Genomic DNA, 19,956 nt, shown 5'->3' with positions numbered 1-19,956 from the left:
ATCCCAGCTAACCAAGGGTTATCACTGGGTCCAGAATAATCCTTAGATTCTGGGGGTCATCCCTCACACTCTTCCCAAAGCAAAAATAACACACAAAAAATTCCCCACCTACACATATATAGTGCAACCACCCTGGCATTTCTAGATGCACTGAACAGCAAACGTAGAGGATGTCTACCTGAAGCTAGTCTGGTCGTCTGGATGGTCCAACCCAATATCCCACATGCCCCAGGAAAACAGGCTGCTGCACATCGCCCACAGGCATACCACATTTCCCACAGAAACAGCGTGTATTCAGTACTCAGCGGCAGGGAATTGCTCATGGCCAGCCAAGTATAACACTGTCCATGCTCCCAGAGTGCAAAGTAGCATCCTGGTCCCCCAAAGCAAAGAGGTCAAAGCGACAATTACAGTGGCAGAATGAACTAAAAGCACATTGCTAAGCCCAACAGTTACAGCTTTCACTTTTGCAACAAAGCATTTCACTTTGTTGCAAAACAGAATGCACAATTACAGCAGCATCCAGAACCCAGCCATTTCCATCAACACACACTTCCCAGCTTGGAGAGACACTAATTATTTTACCAGACAAAAAAGAAAGTATCTTTCTAAACTGCTGATTTGCTCTAAACTCTTTCCTCTGAGATTAAATTTTCTCTTAGGAAGCATGCGTATACATCCCTAATTTTGCAGTTTCTCCAAATGCTTTTTTTTCCTCTGCCTTCCAAATACCTCTCTTGCTGAAGATTTTGAAAAACGGTATTTAAAACTTCAGAAATCCCAAAGCTTGCTGCAAAAACACAGTTTTATTTTATCTCCCTGTCCTACCTATATTTGAACTATTTCAATATTAACACAGCTAACCAAAACGATCAACAAAGGACAAATTGCTGCCAAACAGTGTCAGAGTTTCCTCTCACGTGAGCAACCAAGCACTAGAGAAACACTAACATGGAAGTAATTAAAAACACCCTTAAAATAGAAACATAAGCACATGGTGCAAACTGCCAGCTCACAGCACAAGGGGAGAAAACGCTATCTTTTGATCTTTCTTTAGTGACATTTTAAGCATTTGACACTTGTCGGAGATCACTATCCAGAACACAATCTTCAGAATTCGTGTTGACTGTTATTTTTCTAATTATGCCAAAGAACGGCTTTGGTTTTTGCTCATGACAAAACAGCTGTTCAGCCAAAGCATTCTTGGATGGACTTTTAGCATCTTAAAACAGGTTTCTGGGCAAGACCGTTCAAATTCAATGACTTTTTCTGTTAAGTACCATGGTACTCAACTACAAAATAGATATTCTTCATTTAATATCACACCTGACAGTTGAGAGCATCTCCCTAGCAACCATCGCTACCACACTTGCAGCCAGGGGATACAAAAACATCTGAGCAGCCTGCAATAACCTTGTACAGGAAATGCGATTTTGAAAACCAGCATGAAATACAGCAGAAATTTTAGGACCATCATGTTCATCTATGTTGCTTTTTTTTGTTTGGTTTCGTCGCTTTGGGGTTTTTAATTTAGCTTTTGAAGACCTTTAATAAGGAGGTAACTCAAGGGAGATGATGCTTTAAGGAACTACCTTTAGGAATTTATTTCAAGCAAACAACCACGTACTGATAATCACAGCAAAAGCCTAATGTCAAGGTCTTTGATCAGATTCCCCATTTAAAACAGCAGCAAGTCTTTCCTTCCATTTGAAAGCAAACAGAGTGGAGCCCCAGTTAACCAGATCTGTAGGATCACTTCTTCCGTTCCTTTCTGCAGCTCTGAACCAGAGGGCTGGACCCCACTGCCTGCAAAAGCTGCAGCGCCAAGACTACGCCAGACAAACCGCTGGAGTTAGCTAAGAATAAACTGATGGCTTTATGTCAGAGAAAGACATGAAGGAAGGTTGATTTAAAAGTCCAGGAAACACCTGGAAATCATCATTCTGCCTCTGCTTTATATTCTCACTACTTTCAGAGGCCACAGATTGCAGTCAGGACTGGCAAGGTTCATTTCTAAACAGTACAAATTTAAGTTAAAATCAAAGAGGGGAAAAAAAACCCCAACTTCTGCAAAAAGACCAAGTTCAAATGGAGATATTTTTTTCTCACTGCCAAAAACACTTAACTACTACTTGTTTACAGCTGCTTACCATTGTTCTGGCTAGAATAAGCCAATCTGCAGAACAGTAATTCCTCTGTGGGCAAATTGTGGCCAAGATACTGCCTTCCTTACTCCCGCTGCTGAGACCTATAGTGAAGCTTTATTTCAAGTAGAGTCAAATGCTGAGTAACAGCTCCTGATCTGCAAAGACTCTTCATAAAAGGAAACTCTACAGAGAGTGAAAATATGTGGCTTTCAGCTGTTTTCATTCATTTTCTCAGTAAGAGAGGAAATAACGTCCCTGACTGACCTGCAGATTTGGAATAATTACCATACACTTAGAAAATTTAAAGTCACCTGCTGGCGATAATTATATTTCAGACAACTAATTAGGATTCCGCCAAAGTCCCAAATAATTTCCGTTCTGTTATATGTTAATTACTACAGATGTGATTAATACTGCCATTGCAACAGTTCATAAGCATGGTGCTGAAGTATCACAGGCACATAGCGTGCCAAGTCACATACCAAGGCGTTGACATCCTCAGTTTTGTAGATCAACATCCGTATCTCTTCTGGATCACCACTGAAAATTGCTTGGACCAGCGGTGGCTGAAAAAATAGAACAGAAGAAGCAGCATTACAGGTTTGTTTGTCTTCTGTTTAAAAGGAGAGCATATTATTCCCACTAACATTTATAAAGCTGCCCACAGACATTGCATGACTCCCGTAACAAATCACCAAGAGTATCTCATCATTAAGAACTATCAGTTTGAGGATAAACGGGAATCGTGAGTATGTTTGTACGTATAATGAGGGTGTGTGCACAAACAGCGACCCCCATTAGAGTGGCAACTTTTGTCAACAACACGCAATTAGCCCAGATGTTCTCCTTGGCATGTAAGGGGAAAACTAATTACATCAGATACTGCTGTATGCTTGCTGTTGGCACAGATTAATGGTCATGCGATACATATTTAGAAACAGAACATTATGCAGATAATGAATTTCTGGGCAATTACTAAACATCTTGTATCTTTTTACTGAATAAATATGCAACAAGCACAGTTAATTTTAACCACCCAAGAAGCAAAATAATTATCTTATTGTTTCAAGTCTGTTATTATGCTATTATGAATTGGAATGCATAAATAAATAAGCAGGCATACGGGGGAAACAATATGCCATGCTCATTCCTCTGGCAGCGCTGGCGTCACTGCCCGGCAGCAGGAGGGAGCGCTGCATATGCTCAGCTGCTCCGTTACATGTCCAGAGCTGGCAATTCCAGTCCTTCCACCTAGGTTTGCCCTGGACCCCTAGCAGCAAGTTTCCCAGTTACTAATCAAGCTGGCAGAAGACGCTCTGCTGAACTAAAATAACACAAACCTTGCTGCTGGAGGCTCAGAGAAAGAAGGGGACAAACCACCCAGACACCTACCGCCCTGAAGCTCATAGCTGTAACAGGCAGTAGCCCCGCGTCCCCCGCCACCCCTCCTGAAGGCAGGGGGTGCCACCCCGAGCTCACAGCCCCCCTCCAAGGTGCCTTGTGGTCCTACCCGCAAAAAAGAGCTGTGGTGTCATGCAATCACCGGAATCTAAAAGAACCCTGCAAAATGGAAGCGTGCATGGCTACTTAAGCACATAAACCTGCAACAATTCTTAAGACTGCAGGATTTAACTGTCTTGTAAACGGGTTATCTCAAAATTCACATGTAAGCTGAAATAACAGAGAAAATATCATTTTTCCCAATCTTTTCACTGCAAAATTCATCATACTCAAATGTGGAAAATACATTTGTAAGTTGATGGTGTGTATTTTAAGATATATTAATTCCTTATGTCCTTGAGAAAAATTCACACAGGAATTTCATCCTTGCCACTCCTCCAATGGAAAAAGGACTAAAGCAGCTTCTTTTACCACACCTGTCTGCAGTCTTATGTATTGTACTGCATGTTTGAAAAAGAACAAAAAAAATTTGCATTTCACTGGACCTCTTTAGCATGCTTCCTTCCCAGCCCATGTGTGAACAGCCACAGACTATTCCCCACCAGACCTCAGTCTGTTCCCTTCTGCCTCATCTGCCAAACTCAAACAAATCAAAATTTAGCTAAGAATGAGATAGTCCAATTTCTGCATTTTTCTCTACCAAAAGAAATCATTTCAAGCAATTCTTTAATCTTATGCCCACCAGCACGCTAATAAAAATTAGTATTTCCTAGAGGTAGCACAAACCAAACATTAACAGCTACGAAGAACCAGCAAATATTTATGAAATTAGAATGCTCACACCAAAATATTTCTGTGTCATGTATGTTTCTCATAACATTTAAATAACAAAAGAAACAGGAAAGCAAAGAACTCCTCCATTTCAAACTGAATGGCAACACAACCCAGTGGCCAAGCAACAAATACCCCCAGGGGCTCGGATTAGTCTCTGAACCCACTTGCAGGGACACCCAGCAAAAAGTATCAGCCGGGCTTTGATGACATGTGAGCCAAGACTGCAGACAGAGGCACCACCACCAAGAGGAAAACTCAACAAACTTCAGATCTATTGGATTTTTTAAAAAAAGTTTAAATACTGATACAGGTGTTGGTTTTCTTTTAATAGGGAGAGAGTACCGTGCATCGTTACATTAAAAAAAGGGGAAAGTCTACAGTAAGACAGTTTGACCCTTCTTCCCTCTCCCAGAAATCTGAATCAGACCCCCGGTTTTACACGAAATACTTGTCCTTTGTAATTAGCATCAGCTACTTAACACACAAGGCAGACTGAGAATAACACTGTGTTCTTTAGACCTGTAACGTGTATAAGATTCTCATCTCAGGTTTTGTCCATCAGACCAGTCATATCTACATGCAGTTCCTCATATCAAACTCAGCGTTTGCTGTGCCTCTAAAACAGGTTGTAAGTCTCACACTGCTGATGCCTACCACTTTGCTGGCAGGAGACAGCTGCCACATACCCATTTGAAAAGGCCTTAGTCCTGCAGCCCTTTTTCCCAGGAAATTTATTTTTTATAAATTAATTACAGTAGAATCTACCACTGCTAATCATGACAGCAAGAGACAGAGATAACAGAGAATGATCAGAGCCTGGGAACTGGAAAGCACAGATCAAACCAGTACAGGTCAGTAACCATCTCGAGTCACTGCTGTGCAGCCTTCTCCAACTGGCCATTTTTGTGATTCACTATTTCATGATTTTACTTTGTCTTCCAAGGTATCAGTTCTGAAGTGAGAAACACATTACTGTTAAGGAATTTTTATTACATATTAAGACACGCTTCTGCGTCAGATGCAGAGTCTTGTATAATGACCTGTTTAGGAAAAATATGTCAGAAGTATGTTGCAGTGCTGCTGCTGCAATTTGAGGTCAAAGCTGAGAATGTACATCTGCATCCACCAGCACGATGGGGAAAGTATTGCTCCATTCAGCAGCTGACAGTGATGAAATGGAGCTTGTGCCATTAGGTACGTGTTGATGATGGATGTCCAATGACCTAACAGATTACTTTCTTGTTCTTCAGTGAAAACCATGTTCATGCATAAATGACTTCAACTTCAAATAATTTTTTTTTTACTTTTTTTTTCCCCCACATTCCTGAAAGACAGATAATGACACTTCCTAATTATCATAAAAGGATACAGTATACTTCTGGAAATAATTTCTAAAACCTGTGACATCATCATTAACAGGTCATTTCATTAACAGAAATATTTTGCTTTAAAATTCTTCAAATTCAGAAGTTGTTAAACACTCAGAATGAACAAAAGAACAAAACAAAAAGAAAGCACAGAGCAGGTTATGTATAACTATTATTAGAATTAAGCAAGGGTGCAGGCTTTGGAATGATGAACAACTGTTTCATCAACTCAGCTCTCCAGCGCTTCCAAATTCTTGAAGAGTATTTCAGTTGGGAGTGTTCACATTTTTTTCCTGAAACATACACCAGCAGCTAACAAAAACCTTTCCATGTTGCTTCTTCTACAGTTATTATTATAAGTATGAAACTCATCAACAAGTTTAATAATATTAAAACACTCTTTCCTTCGTGCTGTAACGAGCATTACAGTAAAAATAAAATTTTATTCGCAGACACCTTCCGATGTTGGAGCACATCCCTACCTTTACTGCATACAGGGCAATCACAAGCTGGACCTCATTCCACCAGGTAAATGAGCTTGGTGGACTGAAGGTACAATGACTATTTCAGCAACAGAGAGCTTAAACCCAGGTGGAAGAATGCCCACACCAGCAGAGAAAAAATGGCATTGAGAAATTCTCCTCCATAGATCTGACAGAGGAAAGGCAAGACTATTATCGAGCGGCACTGGCAGGTCTTCGAACCCCTGATGATGATGATGATGAGATGCAGCATTTAAGTAAACTGTCTCAAGCATCATCTTAATTACTATGTCTGAAGCGGGTGCTGAAGCTCCTAGCAAACCAGTAAGTATTTTTGTTGAGTAACTGTGACATATTTAAAATACTTTGTCTTGATTTTAGGTAACCTGACTCACTAACAAGGACTTATTTAAGCCATTTGACAGCAGCCAGAGGCAGACAGGGAAAGGATCATCAATTCCCACGCTGATTTGATATACTATGCTATCATTTGGTCTTGTGAGTGAAAAGAAGTTATATATCGATCCTTCACTTGTTCTAATTGCATTACATCAACTTGCTGGACTAAACACTTGGATATGTCCATGTACTCATTTCTCTTTAACTAAAAGACACACAACGATTTCAAAGTGGTATTGATTTTGTCAGTGTTTTGCCAAACACCTCTTTTTTTCCGCAGGTACTCCCATTAATCAGGATTACAAGGCTGTCTGCAACGCCACATCACGTACATCTATTTCCTTGCACTGGTCACAGCACAGCCTACTCCTGTTACTCCTAAATCTTAATTTAGGACGTTCTCCCTCCGAGTGTACACATGAGTATCTGAAATGCTGTTTTAACTCCGAAGTCTGCATGAGTGAACAGTCATTAACTGGATTTCTCTTAATTCTTAGAGTGCATTTCCCTGGTGTTTAGTATTTATACAGTTCCATGTACAGAAATTATTCAACACTAAGCATTTTTAACAGGCCTTTCAGTCTGTTTCACTTGCAACAGGTGTAAACCTTTTACTGTGTTTTAGGAATTAATTGCTGGGTAAATAAAAAAAAGAATTCTACTCTCAAGTTGTTATTATTTCAAAGATTGTGTTTCTGTTGGAATTTCTATATACTGGTTTATGACAGCAAAGTACTTTCACAGAGCTGGTATTTGGAGAAGAATGTCCTTGGATGGTTGCTAAGGGGTGTTTCAGAGCAATTACAGATTTCTACTGAGCAATTCCTAAGGAATACTTGTCCAAGCTACTGAAAGGCCAGTGGAGAAAATCAAATCTGTAAATAGGGCGTACTGGTCCTCTGGAAGCACTACAGCAAACTGACAGCATAGTTAAGTGAGCAAATGTACCTACCTAGTACTGACCAGACCAATAAATACCCTGTACACTGAGGTATTTCAAATACAGCAGGAAAAAAAGCTTTTCATTTAATTTAATTCTATCTCCTTATGTCATTCCATTTTTTTGCAGACTAGCCCAATTATTCATAAGGGTTGCACGTAATCCACTGCAGAAAGGACAGTATGTATGTCTACACATTGCTACTTAATTTGTTCCACTGTGTTGCCACACTCAAGGACCACCAAACTTGCGTGACACACAGAGGTATTCAACAACACACAGATCAGTGCTCCCGAAAGGAAGAAAAACTCTGGGCAGATGGCACTTACGAACTTTGAGAGGTCTTTGTGTTGTCTTTAAGCTACTGTTTAAATAACACAAAATAACTGTGCTCTGACATTTTCCCCACACCAATGACTTTATAACTTGCTGCTACAGTGTGCTCTAAGTTGCTTAGAGGGATGTACTGGGCATTTAAGTTTCACTGCAAGAAGTGTTAATTTTTTCTGCAATGGCTCCCCACTGCTCCTCACATCATTTGTAACAGCCACTTTCTATTTAGCTTCTCCAAAACCTCAGGCTCATGCATCCTTCAGTTCATAAAAAGGACTTTAGCACTGATGGTGCAGGGCACACAGGGAACATACTCCAGAAGCAGTGGAGAATCGATCACTGCTTGCTTCATTTGCTGTTACGCTCTTCTGAGACTAGGAAAAAATGTATATATAAAGTGTAACTAGAGCGTATGTTTAACTTCAAGAGCATCTTTGTACCTAAACTTTTTAAAGAAAGAGGAGCTGGAGGGGGAACGTCTGCCTTTGCCTGGACAACCCAGCATCTCCTGAGCCTGCCCACAGCCTTGGTGCCCCAGGGCCTGTCCCTCTGATCTGTCCATGCAAAGGGTGAATGGCACCTTCATCAACACGCCAAGAAAAGCTCAGCAACCAATTGTGAAAATACCCCAGCACACACCTACCCAGGGCTACCAGTATGGTCTAACCCTACGGGAGGGGTACTGACCGGCACCGACATCATCGGGCAAGGATGTCTACAAAGGCATTCAGTGTGCTACAGACAATGCTGGGTTTGTATTCAGTGCTTTGCCTCCTCCCCCAAAGATTAGTTAAACACTCAGTAACGTGTAAGTGGTTCTGGATTTTAAGTAATGGTTCACATATGTCTGAACAATTCATGTTATGCTAATATGGTTGTAGGTAGCTCCCACTTAGGCGTGCACTCAGCATTTCCTAGAGTGGCTTCACAAATGAATATTTCCAGAAATACTTGGTGCAGAAATAGTTGGATTATAGTGATTCTAACACGATCATCAGCTACTGCCACTGCCGGTGACATTAATAAAACCTGAGTTTAACCACTGGTTATACGTCGCTAGCTGGATGGTGATGAACCACAAGCTGCCCCAACAGCTACTGACACAGAGCAGCTCCAGCCCCACTCTGCTGGAGAGCCGGGGGCTTGTGCCGACCGCGAAGCCCCCACGCAGCGTGGCCCGGGGGCACCCGCGCCCTGGGAGCACTCCCACCCCTCCAGCCAAATTCAGCCCAGTGCCTGGTATTCGGCACTGATCGTCTTTAGAGGCTGGACATTCAGCCTCGCAAAACACCCTTCCGCAACCTGAGGGTGGAAAAATCAAATCCCCAGCTTCAGGTGAAAAAGTGTATTTTCCAAAACTACAGGTTCTGCTTCATCGCAGCTACTGTACATCATGAGGAGAAGGGGAAAAAAGTCTAATCGCTGACAACGGATTGAAGCAGTAGCAATGAAGATGCCTGAAACAAGATCGTCCAGCGACAAGCTGAGAAACACTTTCCCGCCCAGCTCTCGCTTTGAACATTGCCAGTGCTTGTGTTTGGGAAAGGCCAGCCGGAACCGCTCTGCCCTGGGAAGGGAATAGGGCCGTCACAACACAACCTGCACCACCTGCTCTGACATGATCTCCCCTCCCTATCAGTTAGGCCTTTGCAATGGCAAACCGGGCTTGGGGCTGGAGCCCAGGCTGGGCTCCCATGGGCTCCCAGCTCTCTGCTCCCGGTCAGCAGGACCCCCGCCGCTTGCATTTACACCCCACCCGCAGAACTCCGTATCTCCAGCCAGGTAAAAACGACAACAGATCTGATTCTACAATTAAACATCATCACAATCATTTAGTAAGTGATGTGCAAACCAGAATATACTTCAGTTTACTTTTCCATAAGCACACTGCTTGCGAAGTAATGGGAATAAACCTGCTTCACACCCCTGCCCCCCTGCCAGCCCCTGCACCCTCCCGTTCTGGTCCCCTCTGTGACCAGCGCTCTCCCCTCCCTCCACTCATCTTCTCCAAGAGATTTAAACTTTTGCCTCTCTCCTTGCTGCCCCCTTTCCAAGCTGCTGGAGCAGGGGACCTGCAGTTCTTAGGTGATGTACACTTGAACACCTTTAATTGCAAATACATGCTATCCAATACACACTTGCATTTCAAGCAAGTGCGTAAGAAAGAAAACCGTAAGCAAAAGGAAAACTATCTGGGGGAAAAGTATTACAGCACGTTAAGACAGCTGAAACTTTAACGCAACATTTATTTAGTCAAGCTTTCATGATACTTAAAAAGGAAAATAGTCAGGGCTGACTCTGCTTGTGCAATGCCAGTTCAAGCCCAGCATTTCTGTTCGCACCATTTCTGATACGCCATTCTGGACAGTACAAAACAAGACTCTCGGCAGATCTATTTCTGGCTGTTAGCTTGGCTCCAGATTTTGGCTGCCTCCCATTTTTCATTATGAAGCCTATCAACTGCCCTAAGAATTGCTTATGTTTCCAGGTGAAGCGAAGGTTACATCCTGCCGTTCCTGGAATCCTGAAATTCCTCTATACACCAAACGCGCTACAAACGGCGGATGCTTTATTAAACTTATCAGTTAAAAGCACCAAAATAACTCATGGCATGTTAAATGTACATCACTTCTAAAAAGGAAAAGAGCTAAGTATGTTTAATTCAGCTTGCCCAGTGTCCTTTCCTTCATTCTTACTACTGGAGGCTGTCCACCAGTTTCGAATTAAGTGGTGGGTTTTGGGTTTGGCATCTGGGGTTGGGGCGGGGGGGTTAAGTGCCTGCAGATCATATCAGAAGAGTAGTTAATAAACACTGTCTTGAAGTTACATTAATCAAGTGGAGACAAAGACTCAGCAGGCTGCAGACTAGTTAAAATATGAAAGCATTTTTTGAAGGAGACAAAAATAAACATAGTAGTATAACATTTCTTATATTCACCACCATTTGTTACCCATTTTAGCAGAGGAAAGTCTGTCACATAATAAGATTTGCTGGAATACCTACAAAAATTGAGGATAATCCATCAAATGGTATCCTGAATTTTTCTTGTCCTCTTGAATTTGTTTGTTCAACATTTCTTGGGATTTTCTCTTGACACAGAGTATGTGTTGTGTAATACCTCACAACAGATATATCCATTACACCATTAAATAACGGTCACGGGATTGTAAGGGCACTACCAAAAAAAGTACCAATTCTTTTTATACATTCCCAGCAGCGAGTGCTGCAGCAATAATCCATTTGAGTACTTCTTGTCACATCACTATTTTGACTCCCAGAGCCTTTGCTTCCCTTCTCTCCTCCCGCTCCCTTTTTTTTATCCCCTCCCCCACACTCCCATCTATCATCTAGGCAGGAGCAAGGAAGCAGGCCTGGCACCAAGGCAATGTTTCTGAACAAGACAACGGCGGAGAGTAAAATCTCTGGGGGCGTAAATTCCAGCTGGTGTAAATCAGTTTAAGTGAACTCCCAAGCAAGAGGCGCTGTGCTGCGTTCCACCCCTGCTTTCAGAAGAGCCCTGCGCTTTCTCCCTGCCAGAAGCATGGCTGAGAGGTGGCCAGGCACCATGACGTTACAAACCTCAAGAGAAACACAACGGCTGGCAGCAGGGCAGAGCAACAGCAACCCTGATGACACGTCTGCTCTTTGCTAGAGATTTAAGAATAAAGCGGTTAGGGGAGAAGCTCACTTGAAAAACACCAACCCTACCAAAAGCTTCGTTTCCTGCTCACCTGTCTTGAAACACCTTTCAAGGACACCAACCATTTTGGTTTTTTTAACAATTGCATAGGTGTTGAATTCCACAAGGGGGTAAGAAAAAAAAAAAAAAGATTATTAAAAGAAACGCTGTGCACAGAGGGGAATGCTCTGGGGAACAACCAGAGTCATGCTGGCTGCAGCTGCCCACCTAAAGTGACATGTCTCCTCCACTCAGTGGCCCCACATCCTCTGGGGACCGCTGACATCCTGCCTTCACCCGACTACCAGCAGCAATGGCAACCAAGGGGAGAAAAAAAAAGAAAAAAAGGAGAGAAACGGAAATGTTGCAAGTTTATCTTCCCTCAGTTTATCGCTTATGAAACCATGACTTACCCCTCTCTTCCTCGCTGAGGTAAGCACGAGCAAGGACACCTACAGACACCGCAGCTGGCTTCAGCAACCGTTTCAGATTCCTCCTTCAGGCAGCAGCACAGCCAGACCTTCTTCCACCTGGCCCCCTGGACACCCCACAGCACAGAGGAACAGTCCAGCGGATCTCCGTCGGTACTGTAATTAAGTGCTATAGCCGATACACGCAGCATGCACTGATCCTCATCATATACTCTAATGAAAAGCCTGTCATTTTTAGAAAATTAATCCTGATTTAGAGAACTATTAAAGTGGCATCTGATCCTGTAAGATCTTACTCTGTAAGATTAGGACTTCCGCCGGTTAACAGGCTCTGGTTTACATTAATGTACACACAAAGGCGGCCACTATGAAACAGAGAGTGCCCTAATAAATTTGCAGATACTCCTGAACTACAAGAGACTACAAGGACGTTGGAGGGCAGAACCAGCATTTACAACCACCTCGACAAATTATACAAACAACTGGGCTGGAGGAAGATGAGGACACTTTTCAGTACAGAGGAGAACAGCATGCCTGTTAGCAAGAAATCCAGAGTTGTTACATGGCAGTTTTGTATAAGAAAGAATTCGACACTGCAGCTTACTAACTGAATGTAACCAAACATTGTTACCAAAGAGGAACAGACCTTAAAATAGGAATACAGCTTACAAAACACACAGCAGTCCTGCCACACTGCTCAGCACTGCTTAGGCTGTGACTCGAGTGAGACATCAGTTAGACCAAACCAGAGCTCTAAAGCGTGATTTACAGGGAAAATCTAAACAGATCAGAGCTATTCAGCCTACACAGAAGAAAATACACAGGAAACATGAGAACAATTTGCAATACATAAAAGGTTGTTACTAGAAGAAATCATCTGCTTTCCACATCGAAGACATACAGAGCTTGAACGGCTGCTCACAAGGAGGATGCAATGCTGCTCCACTGAAGGCAATACAAACCAGGACATCGTGACCAATTTGGCGGAGTTACATACAGCAAATGGCAGAAGACCATAATTTCAAAACCAGATCTAGTCCAGAGATCACTGAAAGTCAAAAGGATTCTTTTCTGCAGGCTTCAGTAGGCAAGGGATTGAACACACGAAAGCAAAAGAGCCCAACAAAATTCACACTGCACTTAGATAAATACAAAGCTTAATGCAAAAAGGATAAGCTACAGCAGACTGCACTTCCAATGAAAAGCAGAGAACATGCATTTTCTAGCATTTCAGCTGGGGATTACACCATAAAAGGGGCAATTACTTCTATAGTGTGGCACATGGTGCTAGAGAAATTTCTACAGCAATCAATAAAAAAACATGTATCTCCATAAGTTCAGCGGGGGTGTTGTGCCTTTGGGCAGAAACGCACTAACACGTGCTGTGACCCCAGCACAACTTTCAGACCCTGCTTCAGTTACTCGTCAGAAGGTAATTACAGCTCTGGGTCTCTCCACATGACTTCACACACTGAGTTTCTATTAAGGACAGACACATCTGGCAGTCACAATCTCGCATGTTCCTGAATCTCACCTTCCTCCTAGCAGTGACCTGCAACACATCCAAGGTCCTGCTGATATGGGTGTCTAAACCAAGCCCCAGACAACAGCAAACCCCTCGGGTCATGAAAGTGATGTAAGGGAGGGACAAGATATTTTGAGGACTTGAGCAAAATCTGAAACATCTGATTTGCTGAGTCTTTCCATTATACTACAGGTAGATCTTGCTCAGGTTCAAGTAACTTCCCCTTTATGTTGGGCATCACACACTAAGCCTCACCACTGCCTATCTCCTAAGCACTGCAGTGCAGCTCATCTTCTGGTGAACAAGTGCCATCTCAACAGCCATCCTCCTGCCAGCCCCAGAAAAAGTCAGAAAATCTCCCAGCTTACTTTATCGTACACGGCCAGTCTCAAATATACTTTAAAAGACATCAATCGGTAACGTTTATGTTTCCCGATTTCTCTCAGAGGGTCATAGAGCTCTCGATGCTCTTGAAGAGCACCATGGTCAGTTATTACTGTTTCCATAAAATAGTAAAATCCTTTGCAGATTTTAGTCACTGTCATTCACCTTCTGCAAAGCTAGTATAAATTTCACATTGAAAATGTTTAACTACTGAGGCTGATGACAGTGTTATTTTCATTAATGGCAGAGTAACTATGTGTGAACATGCAGATCAGTCCATAACAGCATTTCATCTCTTTCTTTGCATTAGGCGTGCTGCAGTTGGCGTGAAGCTCCGCTCGACAACTAAAGCAGATGTTTTACCTCTATTTTGAATCTGGAACAGATTAGCAAAGTTAGTTTGATTCAACATATCCTGATAATAGCCTCATAGTCATCATCAACCAAACTATTGAAGCTGACAGGCAGGGGAAAAAAAAAAAAAAAAAAAAAAAAAAAATAAAGCTTTGCTGATGACTGCAATGTTAGGTAGCCAGGCCAAAGAAATGAAATGGAAATTTAAAAAGGTTTCAAAATTGGCTTTACTTTAGAAACCATTCAGGATCTACATGATGCATCTGATTGTGAAAAACTGAGCTGCTTCAAAATGACTTTATACAGACCCAAGTTAAAAAGATGAGTCTGAGAGCTGTAATGAACTATTACACTCTTTCTTCCAGCAAGCTACCATCACAAGTTATGAACACCTTTGTCTGGATCCCTCTGGAGAGGCTGCAAGATGTCTCCGAGACTACTGTCACAACTCAGTCAGTGTGAACCTTCCCTTCACCACACACAATCCCATGCATTAAGTACATGTCTGTATCTGAGAAAAATTCGTCTTGAATAAGCATTCTCATCAGCTGAGGAAGAAGGATACAAATCTTCCTCCTCCTACTTCTCAAGGAGCTTCCAGCTGCAGTCACATTCTCTTAATGAAATCCTTCAGCACTGAGAAGGGAGGCAAGAAAGGGGCTCAGCACCTCAGTTCCCAACACAGCTAACTCGTTTTGTACGCGCAGCTCTGTCTTCACTATCACTTCCAGTTCTTGCCGTACAAGCCAAGCGGTAAGGTTTGCAGTCAGGCACAGCCCAGCCATGGTAGAGATCCTCTCTCTGTCCATATCACATCTAGACATGTCGATCCGCTCTGGCCTGGGACAGTTGCCCAAACAGAGCTTTCTTTTCTGGAGACAAAGGCCTGGTGTGGGGGTGCTCAGCCACGGAGTGACCATCCCAGCAAGGTCAAGACAAGCCCCGCTCGTTTCCAAACATAGTTTCATAAAAGCCTCCTTGCAACAGAGGAGGGCCAAGAATCATCAAGTGAACAAAAGGCACCACAAGACAGGGAAAGAGTGCAATCCACTTCTGCTGCCCTTCCACTACACAAAGTGCTCAGGCAAGGCAGAAAGAGGGGGGAAGAGTCAGTTTTTACAAAACCCTTTTTAAACCCAAATTTCAGGTGCCATTTGTAATCCATTTGTAATTTGCTAGAGGACATAGCTTATTAAAGCTGAAATTAATTAGACTTGCATAGCTTAACACTTCAGCCTGTTGTTTATTTTTTGTGAACCATTCCACTTCAAAAGTGAAAAACTTACTATTCTGTGTTGTTCAGTCACACATCTGATGCCAAAAGGAACGTCTGCAGAAAGGAACACTTTGAAGGTTGAAAAAAAAAAAATTAGGTTCCTTTTTTTAAAAAAACAAGAGGTTTTTGTAAGAAAAAAACCATCTGTACCTTGAGTCTCTACAGACTACAGATCATGATCTCCTCTCGAGTTCTTTTGTAAATATTCCTGTATTAGTCTTGTCAAATTTAGCTCAGTAAATATGCAACCTTACAACAAAACAAGAAGCAACCCACACCACTTACTCAGCTAAAGCACGTAGCTGCCTGCTGTCAAGGCAGTGGCAATGTGCTTCACGTCCATATTTGATCGCTCTGTTAAGCAGAGCATTACTCTCAACCTCTTCAACGACAACAGCAGAAAGAGCTGGTGACAGCTTGATCAGCTACCTAATGAAATCAGGAAAGCTGAATTACAGTAACCTAGCTAAATGATAAAACCAAAACAAACCAGAGGATTTCCCCATCCAGTCTGACTTTACCGTTCTTTTACAATTCCTTGGCCACCCACTGGCCGCACCACTGCGGCTGGATGCCTGTGGTACGTGAACGTTTCCTTTTAACAGGGAGCTCTTCAAGTCTTTCTGCCCATCAGAGAAGAGGATGTTTGAGTAAGAGCACAGAGAACACATCTGCACTGCCTTAGATGTGCTACCTAGATGCCTCCTTTGAAAAGGAGATGTCATTCTGGGATCACGCTATGGGAAACGAACCCCCTACATGAACTCCAGAAGAAAACTTAGATCTCACTAGCTTCTGAAGTTTTGAGTCACTTGTAAAGAACTATGAAAATGAATGGAGATGGTTACTAATTTAGTTCCACAGGCTCTGATTTGGCATTTACATGGGATTCAGAAAGAAAATTCTGAGAGCCTCATGGAGCTGGTTTGGCAAGGCACTGTCCTGTTTGTTGTCCACTTTGTCCATTCTCAGGCCACCCTGTTGCTCTGATCTGCTACAAAGCAAATCTCTCTGTGCCTCACAGCCTCCTTCTCTTCGTCCTTGTGAAGCTCTTGCCTGCTTTTCATGGTGGCGATGGTAATTCAGGACCTGTATGTCTCCTTCCCTGATGTCTTGCTTACACTGCTACGTGTAGCTCACCACCCACGGGCTGCCCAGCACCTCAGAAGAGTATGCACTGCTGTGTCACAGACCTTAGACTTTCGGGACAGGACAAACAAAATGCATTTAAGGGCCACCTAATGCTGTTTGCATTGAAGTTGATGGCAAAAACTTTCGAACTACATCTAAAAGACTGAGAGCAATGCTTGGCACTTTTTAAAAACAGCTCCCTCAACACATGAAGCTGCAGGACCTTTTGGAGGGATGGGAAAAGTTTCAGAGGGGTGGGAAAGGTCGTGCCATCTCCCCATCTTAATCCACCATGACTGCAAGGAGTTAAAAAAAAAAATTTTAAAAAAGGAAAGAAAAAAAGGAACCGGCCTGTTCCCAAACATCTACCAAACTGCTTTCACAGAGAGTTTTGCATGGGGAAGTACAGGACTCTTCTGCTTGCAGCCACTTCACGTAGACTCCAGATTCCCTTCTCCGCTGGGGTAAGATGAGTAGGACGACAGTTTCTCTATGCTATCTGCAAAGTCTCATTGACCAACCAAACTATGCCGCAAACGGGACTTGCCCAAGGGGAATTCAGTCCCAGTGCACGGAGCTAAAACAATGGTTGGCAGAGAGCGCTAAGCCATGGGAACATGGCGATGTTGGCAAAATAGGTGAATATACATTTCTCCATCCCAGCGAGATGCCTGTACAGAAAACTTCAGGCTGTTTAAACACAGGCAGAATCTTGAGGGAGTAACTAGAAGGGGAGGGAAAAGCAGCAAAGTCTCGCTGGTGAGGACAAGCCACCCACAGCACCCTGCCCTCCTGCTTTGGACTAGCAGTCTAGACTTCAGATCCAACTAGACCAAAACTGGGACTGCGCTGGTCCTACTCCTCCACAAACCTCAAAAGGCCAGAGCTATACTGTTACAAGTTTTAAGTAAGGCAATCTGGATTTTCAGTGAGCTTTAAGTAAGGCAATCTGGATTTTCAGTGGTCTCTTTTATAAGTGAATTCAGACGTCTAACTTGTAAGCTGGACATCCTGTAAAATTTAGAAGGTGAAATCCATACAGCCATAAACAGCCGAGTGAAACACAGGAAATCTCTCATCCCTTTCCGTGCCACAGCAGTATGCAGACCATGGGGACAGACTGCATGTTTCTGATGTAGTCTAACTCCAGTTCCCCTCGTCCCTGAAACTGTTTGGGTCCTAGAAGCATTTTAAGTGTTTCTCACTTGAATTTTATGACTGTCTCCATGGGGGGGGGGGGGGGGGGGGGGAGAGATTTAAAAAAAAAAAAAAAGGGAAAAAAACCAACTCTGAGTCATATTAAATATTTGAACAATTTCTGCAAACTAAGAACAAGACTCTTCTGATCTGGGTTATCTTACAAAGTTATTGCAGTGTCACCATGTTAATTTTCTACTCTCTGAGACAGAGCTGCCACTAGCTAACTTGCTGCGCTGACACAGATTCTGAGAACAGCCTCGGGAAATACTTTAGGCAGGTTTCTGTGAAGAAAGAAAAGCACAAATCACATTTCTCAGCGGCTGTACCCAATCCCAGCAGCCAGCTCTGCTTCAGATACTGGAAGCACCATACAACACAGCTTGCTCTTGTAGGAAGTATCAAAACAACTGATAACATGCCAGTCTTTTTGCAGTTTTTCACTGGAGGGCTATCTGACTCCAGCTTTCATTCAGCTTGCTGTATTAAGTGAGCAAAAGTTGGCTGCGACACACTCCGAGTTTGCTAAGCAGTGTTTAAGAGAGATAAGGGGGGAAGTAAATCACAGTTGGACGTCACTAGTCGGCCTCCAGCCACACTCGGCTCAGGCTGGATATGTGCAGCTACATTCAACTCCAAGCTAAGATACCCTTTGCTGTGCAAATCCTACATCTTTCCATCTTTGCAACCTGCTACGTCTTTCTTATTGACCAAGGTCAGCTCTCCTGAAAATTAATGTCAAAGCAATCCTTCCTGCTAAGCTTCCTGAAGGCTAGGATAGCACGGAAGAGGAAGAGGGAGCTATAATTTTACAGGGAAGAATCATGACTGATAAAGACAAATCAGTGACAAATACCGGAAAGCAAAGAGGAATAGATACTGTGTTGTCCCTCATTTGCTACAAGCATGAGAGCTTGTAGATACTCAAGCATACAAGCTCTCTGCCGACCACCACCCGTGTCCTCTGCAGCTTTCCTCCTGGCTACGATCTCAGACATCCCGACTGCACCTTTCCGGAGCAATGTCACTAGAAAATGTTGCCCGCTGCAACAAGTTAGGCTTTTTACATTACATATAAAGGATTACATTTGTGTTTTTAAAAGGCCAAAACTAGAATAGCCAGATTGAGGACTACCACTGAAAAACAAGTCCTGAAACGCAGAGTGTAAGGGAAGTTCACCGTGTGTACAGACTGAACTCAGCCCTGCCTCGATTGCTGAATGCGTCCCCATTAATTAACAGCGTTATGTGTGCCAGCAGCACCAGTGCGCTGTGACTCAGGGCAGACAGCAAGATGCTCTCTTGCTGTTATCATGAAACATGACTCAATTTTCATGCCTTCATGAAGAACTGTCACATACCTCAGCTTAAAAAAAAAAAGTTGCATAACCTGTCATGAAGGTGAAGCAATTTCCCTAGTGCGAGTACAATTCACAATGCTGTCCCCACAAGCTTCAACTGGAAATTTAAAAAGATATAATGAAAAATAAGTTAAGAAATGTATATATTAAAGATCACATAGCTTTAAAATAAGACCAAACCTTTAGAGTTCTCCAGGATGCATTTACAGAAACTACAGTGTCATCTAACACCCAGAATGATCACTTCAGTTCAAACCACCACACGTACTGTACCATTTAATTTTCTAAAAGCACGGACTTCTTAAGAACTATGCCCTGCATTAGAACCTTCAAGTAATGCCTGAAACTTGCCCTATGACAGTGATGCCTTTGCACACCTCTGCCCAGAGTTTATTTTAGATTCTCTAATCTGTGCCATTTTTAAAAGAAGGTGGTAACGGGTTCTGTTCTCACGGTCAGAAAACCACTTCTCACATTCATAAAACCACTTCTCACATTCATTTCTCCTAATCATTTCTCACAAATATTGCTGCTCAAACACCATTATGTGTGCAAAGTGTAATTAAGATGTTCTAGATAAATGAACAGATGACAAGTCTGTTTGCATGATAGGAGGGGAAAAAACCCCGCACTGAACAAGCTGAAGGTTCCTGAAGCCTGTAAAGGGGGTAACTTCTCTGATTTATAGCCACTCAAAACTGTGTTACCTAAAAC

At 42.7% G+C, this 19,956-nt stretch overlaps 1 protein-coding gene across 6 annotated transcripts in view; it reads right to left on the bottom strand.

Moving 5' to 3' along the window:
- ANKRD44 (ankyrin repeat domain 44) overlaps positions 1 to 19,956 on the bottom strand; it is a 143,412-nt gene that overhangs the window by 76,388 nt on the left and 47,068 nt on the right. For 5 of the 6 annotated variants that reach the window (XR_008823432.1, XM_056348474.1, XM_056348477.1 and 2 more), the window contains exon 2: positions 2,630 to 2,713. Coding sequence is in view for 5 of the 6 variants with exons in the window: in XM_056348474.1 (XP_056204449.1) it covers positions 2,630 to 2,713 (84 nt within the window). In the remaining variant the exon portion in view is untranslated. Of the gene's footprint in view, positions 1 to 2,629; positions 2,714 to 11,996; positions 12,107 to 19,956 lie in introns of those variants that run through there. The other variant, XM_056348476.1, reaches the window with a different exon arrangement.

This window comes from Falco biarmicus, chromosome 8, assembly GCF_023638135.1.
Source record: "Falco biarmicus isolate bFalBia1 chromosome 8, bFalBia1.pri, whole genome shotgun sequence".
NCBI classification, from domain to species: domain Eukaryota; kingdom Metazoa; phylum Chordata; class Aves; order Falconiformes; family Falconidae; genus Falco; species Falco biarmicus.
The sequence above is the reverse complement of the archived record's forward strand: the minus strand, read 5'-3'. Positions and strand labels throughout refer to the sequence as shown.